The sequence below is a fragment of the Wolffia australiana genome, chromosome 6, assembly GCF_029677425.1.
Source record: "Wolffia australiana isolate 7733 chromosome 6, ASM2967742v1".
NCBI lineage: Eukaryota > Viridiplantae > Streptophyta > Magnoliopsida > Alismatales > Araceae > Wolffia > Wolffia australiana.
Window position 1 is genome coordinate 18,462,501 of NC_135840.1, and position 9,054 is coordinate 18,471,554.

Sequence of the window (9,054 nt, forward strand, 5' to 3'; positions counted from 1 at the left end):
GTGACGTTTGTTTTGTATTTGTTGGGACACGTGATGTGATGAAAGTTTCGTCATGTCACCATCCGTTACGTTCCATCATCCGTCCCGTCACGTCCGGGCGTCACGTCCCAGACGTGCCGTTCCCTAGGTCTTTCCAATGATTTATGTTCTTTCTCCATGAATGACTATGACACAAAAATGCATATTAGTAGGATATTGAAACCTTTAGAAATTAAAAAAGGAATTATTAGAATATTGATACATATAATATTAAGAACCTTCAGATGGCCCAATGGAAGCAAGTTCCAATGCAATGAGGAAGTTAACATGTTTGAAATTCTTAATACCTTAGAAAATTAAATCAATATTATTTTCCAATCTAATCCAAACAGCCTCGATCAGATTCAATAGGTTTATCCTGCTGGTCTAGTCAGATTAGACGTCAATCATTGCAAATCATTGCAAAAGGCACAATTGTGATGCCATAATGCGACAATCATTATATGACACATGACACATTTTTGTTTTTTGCTGGAAGCGACGTGGACCAATGAAAAAAATAAGCCATTTTAATCACAATAAATGAGATCAAGGATTGAGAAGAAAGAATAAAAAGATGAAAAAGGAAAGTAAAAAGTTACTGCGATACACGTGGCGTGCACGTGTACCACCACCAATTACTAAAAAAGAGAAAGTCATGATGGGGCATGTGGAAACACGTTCCGAGCTAGACACTGACAAACAAATATTCTGTTTTCTCTGATGTGAATGATGTGCGTCAGTGCGTTATTCACTTAAGAAGAGAGAAAAGAAGATTATTCCATGACGTGGCGCACAACGACGTGACGGCATATCATGGAATAATCAATTAATGAAAAGGTGGTTTTGTCCTTTTCAGTGTAGAGATACGTGGCGGTTTTGAACCACGCCAGCATCGAAGAGGAGGCGACTTGAAAGATGTGATGATTTGATAGCTCAACCAATACAGAAAAAGAGGAAGCATCAACATCAATGAGGAAGAGAGATAAAAAATAAAGGGTTAGGATTGCTCCAAATTCAAGGTTACCTTGTCTCCCCCTCCTCTTTCCATCCATACCCCATGATCTATGAATTGAGGCCTAGATCACTGGAAAAATCATCCTAAAACTTCCTTCCTACTCATGTGGGCTGATTGAAAGATAGTGAGTTTTTGAGATCCATCAAGTGTGTTATTGTGGGAAGAATCATCAGAGAGGAGGGGAAGCTTACGGGAACTCGCAAATCAACGTGATCCTGGTGGAAAGTAAGGATCTATGGTAAGCATATTTGCCTTACATTGCTCTTTCTCAACATGATCGATAGTGTAAAATTTGATTCCACGATCATCTTCCATTGTCACACCACCTCTGTACGTCTACATAACCTCATTTCTTCGTCATTGTAATGTTCACTTACTCGTTCATTATCATATTCAATGCGTTCTCTACCCTAGTCACATCACGACTTTTGCCATTATTTATTCCCGCTTTAATTTGTTCGTTTCAAATTTGAATTATAACTATTTACTCTCCTCGATTCGCCTAGTATTTATTCATCTTTTGACCTCATATTACGAATTATCTCTTATCTCCTCGATAATCACCATAGAGAATATTAAGTAATTAATCATTGTTCCTTGGGAAGACGACTCGTACTCATCACTAGCTAGAAATTATTAATTACTGGTTTATATATTTATTGATTAATCTCAATTACAAACAACGACTTAAAACCCAGATTTTGAGATTATCACACATCCAAGTGAGCTTATAGCTCGAGTTTTTCATTTTTCTAGTTTGGGATTAAACATTTACCTGTTTTCAAGTTACAGGTGGTCAAGACCAAGAAAGATAACAAGATAGGATTGCGGTCCAATGGGCTGCGGCATTTAAGTACAAAGAAAAAAAGGATGACCAGGTTTTAAGCCAATCCAGCCCACCGTCAGTGTTATCAACAGTTGATGATATGTGATTTTCTTATCTATTATCTTCTTTGTCTCTCTATCAAAGGGTTCTGATTGATCCACACAAGCAACAGACCAAAACACTAGCTGCATACGGGCAATGCTTGCTGATGAGGACATAGATGGACCAAAAGTAAAGGGGGTTCCATAATTGCAACTTCATAGCAGCCGTTGGATCCTTTATGAAGGAGATCATATAAATTAAACCCTCGAATTTAGTCCCCATTGGAAAAATGGTAAAGACCAGAGCATTGGGGGCTCCTTTGTTGATCCTATGGCACTTGGGAGATCTCTCTGGATATCCAAATTATCCACGGTAGATAGGCCTCGCTCAACATTTTAATTCTTCTTTTTTTGTTTGAATTAGTCATCTTCTTATAAAGAATCAGAATGGCATTGGGAGACCCATCTTGGTTTCGTCCATGCAATCTTGAACATGTGAGAACTTCAGGACGGCTCATATAGCTCAAGAAGGTGCAAATAAGCTTCAGGGAGTGCTAGATTGTGCCAGTACAGAGGATGGTATCAGGAGAAGAAATACCGACACAAGGGGCAGGCAATTGGTGACCCTTTCTCTGCTCGTTCAAATTAATGCAGATCTGGTCAAATATGATATATTATTTGGTATATTTTCTACACTTTATCCTTAAAATTACTACAATGAAAGAATTCAAGTGGCATTTTGGTTCAAATTCAATTGAGTAGCCTCTAAGAGACATTTTTCAAACACCTTAACCCCATCCAAATTTCTCTCAATTTTTCTCCTTCTCCAATAAATTTATGTAAATAATATAAAATAGCAACTTATTAAATATATAAATACATATTTATCTTATTCTAACCCCTAACCCTATACTATATTTATATTTAACTTTTAATTAACCCTCGTTATTCTCTATCATCATCCACTGCTCTTTAACTTTTAACTTCTTATATTCGCCTAAAAATCACATTTTTAAATTATCTGTATAGCTCTTCAAATCCCATTACATGGTCAAATTTAACCTTCACTAATACATATAATTTATTAATTACTTCTAACTATCATTCAAATGTTTTATTCCCTTTTTTATCTTTACGCTTGCTCTTATATTATATCCTTAAAAATAAAATACCCCTACTAAGTATTTATTTACATATTAATATTCTTTTACCTTCTTTGTCTACACTTTCTAAATCTTTAAGGTCTTGTCAGCCCTCTCAATACTCTCTTAATGAATTTTAAATTGAATAAGCACCGTTTAAGTTTGCTACGGGATTTTTCTCTCTGCCTTCATCGTTAGCAGCTTTCCGCGATGCATCAGACTTTCCCGCCGCACGAGCCACCAGTAGCGTTTGAGGAATGAACAAATATAGATGACTAAAGTAGAGTAAGAGATCCAAAAGATGACAAGACAGAGAGGAGAAGCGAGAATAGGCATGGAGGAGGGGAACAAATGACGGAAATGAACGAACGGAATGCATCGGAACGAAATTCCGTTCCGATATCCGTTTTTCATAAAAAATTCCGTCATTTTTATCATTCATTTCCGTTTCGTCATCTAGGGGTTTCCGTCATCATTCCATCTCGTCATTCGTCTATCGATGAAAACGGAACGGAATGGACGTGATTGTGACGGAAAACAGAACCCCCCCCGGAAAACTGTTCAGTCTTCACTTTCCCCCAAAACCCTCCTTCGGCGTTTTCCCCCTTCGGCGCTCTTCTTCAGGATCTCCTCTCCCCCTCTTCGTTTCTCGCCGCACTCCCTCTTTCCGTTTGTCCCTTCTCTCACTCTTGAAGGATCTCTCCGATCGCGTCATCTATAACTCTCCCCCCTGAATCAGGTTGCAGATTTTGTGGTGCATATTCTTCCCAGGTATCATCCGTTGGCATTGCGTCATTTTCTTCCCAGTAATTGAATCTCAATTTTGTCATTCGTTTCTTTATTCATTTTTTCATCTTTTAATTCGATATATGCACCATTGCAACCTTTAGCTCGATACTTGCTGTCAATGATAGCTCTTGATGCAATGTCAAAATGATAGTTCGATGCAATGTCAAAATGATAATTTGTGTGGATTCATTTATCTATAAGTGAAATGTTGAAATCTCCATCATGACTGAAGTTTGTGCAATTGTTCATCTTCTATCCATTTGTAACATTTATATGCAATTTGAAGAAGTAGGCGCCTGATAGAACTAGAATTATGTGGACTTGCTGAGCTTCAAAGTTTAGTTTTTATTCTCACATTTTCTTCCTCTCTTGCTTCTTACTTTCTCCTCTCCTCTTCTCATCTTCTTCCTGCCTCTCCTCTCCACTCAATGTTTTTTTCCTATTCTCTTCTCGTCTTCCTGTTACTTCTTCATATTTTTCTGATTCTCTTTTCTTCTTCTCTTTTATTCCCATATTTTCTTCCTCCCTTGTACTCTTACTTTCTCCTCTCATCTTCTCATCTTCTTCCTGCCTCTCCTCTCCACTCAATGTTTTTTTCCTATTCTCTTATCGTCTTCCTCTTTGTTCTGCCTATTTTTCTTATTCTCTTTTCTTCTTCTCTTTTATTCTCACATTTTCTTCCTTTCCTGTCTTCTTACTTTGTCCTCTCCTCTTCTAAATTTTAGATCTATTTGGACTTTTTTTTTATCCTCCAAAATTTATGTGTAGTATGGAGTCCAGTGCGGACAATGTGCCACATGAGAGAAATGCCGTTGTGCCCGGGGTTGGAGCTGAGGATGAAGTTAGGAATGAACGTCAATGTCAGAGTCAAAATACGAGGAAGCCACCTAGAGAAAAAATATTTGAGTACTTCACGACAGCAAAGGACTTAAAGTACCTATGTGAACTTTGTCGTGCTATCAACCCTGCAATTAAACGCTATTTACAACAGCCTAAAGATGGGAGCACAAATGTTTTTTGGCGACATTTGTTAACGGTTCATCGAAAGGTACACCCTCACCGCACTGTTATGTTGCAAAGGTGTTTTCGAATTTGTCATCCACGAAGCAGTACTTCACCGGAGTAACTCCGGAGGCGGAGAGGCAAGAAATTCTCCGGCTAATTGCCCGTAGTGCATTGCCTTGGCCCTTTGCCGATACCGAGCAATTTCAACGGGCATGGAGATTTAGAGCAGAGTCCAACATAAAGATGTATGGATGATGGGGTATTAAGGAGACTGGTACGACAGTCTACACCCAACTAAAAATAGCCATAGTTATAAGCCTAAAAATGCACGTAAATATGTCGTTGATTTTGGATTTAGACTTGTACAATAAAATTTATAATTTCCCTGAGTTACTAAATATGGAATATAGAGCAAGTAAGGGGTCGAAACACAGGGAGACAGCAAGTGAGAATTTTATCCAATTTCAATGAATTAATTCAAAGATGAATTAATTTTGCAATTAATAATCTTAATTATACTTAATAATATTCTTTAATTAATCAAAATTAAGTAAGACTTAATTTTGATTTTAAATATTTCGGTCAGAAAATTCAAGATACGAATATTTTAATTTTAAGATCAGATTAATTCAGACTATTAATTTCCCAATTATCATAAAATTTAAAAACAATTTTTATGAATTAAAATTGGGAATTAAATAATCAAGAAAGGGATTTTTAAAATTGGACTTCAAGATGGATGAATTTTCAATTCAAATTTTATTTTTAGATTTTTTATATATTGAGTTAAATTCCTAAACAATAAAAATCCAAATCTAGAGAGAGAAACTAGAAAAATTAACCTAGAGAGAGAAAGTGAAGAATTTGGGGAAAAGATGAAATCTAACCCTAAATTAAAAATATAATGAAGCAGAAATGTTTTAAATTGATTTAGAATTAAGGATAAAAAACCAGATCTTGAATCAGAATCAAAACGAAGTGCTAATTTCATTCAAAACAAACTTCTAAGGCATGTACATTTCGCCCATGCCTCGGCATTTTAGAATCGTTCAAGAAGATGATTGAAATACAAATCAGAAACTTACAATTTTGAGTGCAGAAGCAAGATCTGTCAACTTCAAGAACCCCTCCTGTGTCCTTCTGGCCAATTTCTTGGGGAGAGCCTCCAAAAGTGATTTTTGCCCATTTTCAGACCTCCATTTAAAGATCCAACCGTCTGGATTGTAGAGGGAGAAAAGACGAACCTACCCTCAAAATTTCAGCCCAATCGGACGCCTAGATCTCAAAATATCAAGGTTTTAGTGAGGATTAATCTAGGCCGTTAGATTTATTTCTCTCTCCTCCAAGAAGTTTGGAAGTGGCATTTTTCTATTGGTGGCCATATTTTTTCTTGTTTTTCGCTGTCGCGGATCGCGCTCTAACACGTCATTGTGCGCGTCCGCTGCCCGCAATGATTGACTTATTCTTTTTAAGTTGTTAAAAGGACGCCACGTCACCATGTCTAAAAAAAATAAGGATTTATATATTTTCTTTTCCGTCAGCCGTAATGTTTGACTTATTCTTTCTTGTTCCAAGTGTGTCGGTGGACGCAATTTTTGACCCGTCCTATAATTAAAAAAGCGGTGAGCATACCGTTTGTTTTTTTATTGTTTACGGCGTCGATTTCCGCGTGTACGCAGAAAATCGACGCCGTAAAGCATTGAATCCAAAAATGTTGGTTGGCGCGTGTGTTAAATGCACGCGGCAACGTGACGCCGCATGCACGCTGCACACGTGCATGTCGGTGGGCATATAAAATAATAATAATAATCTCTCTCTCTTATTATTTAATAATAATTATCCACTCATTCGCTCGAATTTCAGGTGAATGACATGGATGCCCTTTAATATATATAAATACATTATAAAATGCCAAATAAATTAAATATGTATTATTTAAATTTATAAAAATCATTTCTTGGCTATATAATGGTCAAACAATTATATCAAAATATGGGAAAATTCCAGAAAAATCATGAGAACACTTACCAACCTTTAGCCAAGTATTTAAAGCCCTGTAAAAAATATGTCTTCACTGGAATGAGGTTAAATTCCATGTAAAAAATGATCAAAAATCAGAAATAATAGTAAAATGAAAGTGTAAGTGATTTATCTTTATTTTCATATGATAACATGCAAATATAGTCATTAAAACACATAAATATAATGTAAAATTCATTAATTAATCATGTTAATTCACAAGTTATCACATAGCGAATAGGTTTAATGATGTCTGCTGTGTGGCCCTCACGGTAGACGCCTGGACTACTCCAAACGGACATTCGATGTTAGGCGTAACCCGGACTTTGGGTCGATACAAAATGGAAGCTTGAAGAGCAGGTGCTTGGACTACGCCACATCAAAGACAAGCACGACTGGGAGACGATGAGTGGACTGGTCCTTGCGGTCCTCGAAGATTTCAACCTTCAATCGAAGGCATGATAAATATTCCAAAATCAACTTGTTATTGGCCATCATTATTTTATATTTTGCACCTCAATTTTGAATAACATGCAGATTTCTACAGCTACCACCGACAACGCTGCGAATAATAGTACTATGATGCACTTTCTGACGATAAGCTTGTGTTCCATGAATCCATATTTTAGTAGTGACCGACATGTGCCATGTGTTGCACATGTCTTGAACATGATCATGCAGGCGGGGTTAAAAACACTATGCGCGACACCAAAGGAAATAGAGATCTCTGTGTTTGAAGAAGTCGGAGATCCCATCAACACATCGTATGGACGCACCTGCACCTCCCTGGGGGAGGCAGTAGCCCAAGTTCGTGAATTAGTGAAGGCTATTTCTCGCTCCTCCCAAAGGAGGGCAGACTACGTGCATATATACCAGAATTTCAATATGCCAAACAACAATAAAGTGCCGCTAGACTGCCCCACAAGGTGGAACTCGACCTACACTATGCTGCGAGGTGCCATAGATAAGCGAGAGGTTCTAGATCACATGGCGCATCTGCTCATATCGACGAGCACGAAGAATTATAGCTTAGAGGCAGACGAGTGGCTGATGTTGGAAGATTGTAGCAAAATCTTAGAAGTCTTTCTCGAAGTAACGAACTTCATAAGTAGTTCCAAGGTTGTTAATGCAACGATGGTGCTCGTCGTGATCAAGACTGTAGCAAATCACCTCAACGATGTCCTGGACCGATTTGACAGGGATGGTATATTTTCAGTGATGAACATGCAAACAAAACTTACAGGGGAACATATCAGGGACGCTTGTGTGGCCATGAAGAATAAATTTGCCAAATATGAGAGTATCATACGCCGCAATGAATGCATCACAACAGCAACTCTGTTTGACTCGGCAACAAAAATGGCTCTCCTAGATCCTCGAACTCTTGAAGACTCTATTGCATATCTGCGATCTTGGCTATAAAATTCACTAAGTATTGATGAGCATCCCGATCGGATTGAGGTGGATGATGATGTAGGGCGTCAGCAGCTTACTCTTGCAATTGCGAAGACAATAAAAGAGGCCAAAGCTAACATTCAATCCAAGCCAAAAGCAAAACCCGAGCAGGAGTTGGATGCCTACTTCAACGAGCCCCTTACTCAAGACGATGAAAGCCCTCTCAAATGGTGGATGGTCACCGGTGCCCGTGCTTACCCACACCTTGCAATGTTAGCCATGGAGTACCACTCTGTGCCAGCGACAAGTACACCAGCAGAGTGACTCTTTTCACTCGGAAGTAATATTGTCTCGCCAGAACGATCGAACTTGGATGTCGAGAGTATTGAGATGTTGTGTGCACTATACTATTGGATGCGCCCTACAACTCAATCTGGCGATGTCATCGACGTGCCTCCATTCGAAGACACAACCGAGTATTTTTCTGAATTTTTTATTATATCTAACGTTTCTTGAGACTGTTACTGCAGCATATTTCCTTGACAGAGGCCTGTTTCCTGAGCGTCGTCAAGAAGTCATATAAGTTTTGCTCTACGGACACTTCTTTCCGACACGGTATGAGCACGACCCCCTTTCTATCGCTCTCTCTGAATTGCTATCAGTTACAGTTCACTCGTCATCCATCTATCCCTTTATAGTGACAAAATTTTCGTATCTCAAATCTTCATCCTCTCTATATATTCATTTATACATCCATCCATAAATCAGACCTACTTACCTTCTATCCATTTATCTACGTAG

The 9,054-nt window shown here is 38.1% G+C and overlaps 1 protein-coding gene across 1 annotated transcript; it reads left to right on the top strand.

Annotated features, from left to right (window-relative positions):
- Positions 1 to 7,527: 7,527 nt before the first annotated feature.
- LOC144704995 (uncharacterized) lies at positions 7,528 to 8,577 on the top strand. The gene is made up of 2 exons (XM_078577577.1): positions 7,528 to 8,198; positions 8,292 to 8,577. Exons 1-2 carry the CDS (start codon positions 7,528 to 7,530, stop codon positions 8,575 to 8,577), a joined length of 957 nt encoding a protein of 318 aa, XP_078433703.1.
- The last annotated feature ends 477 nt before the right edge of the window (positions 8,578 to 9,054 follow it).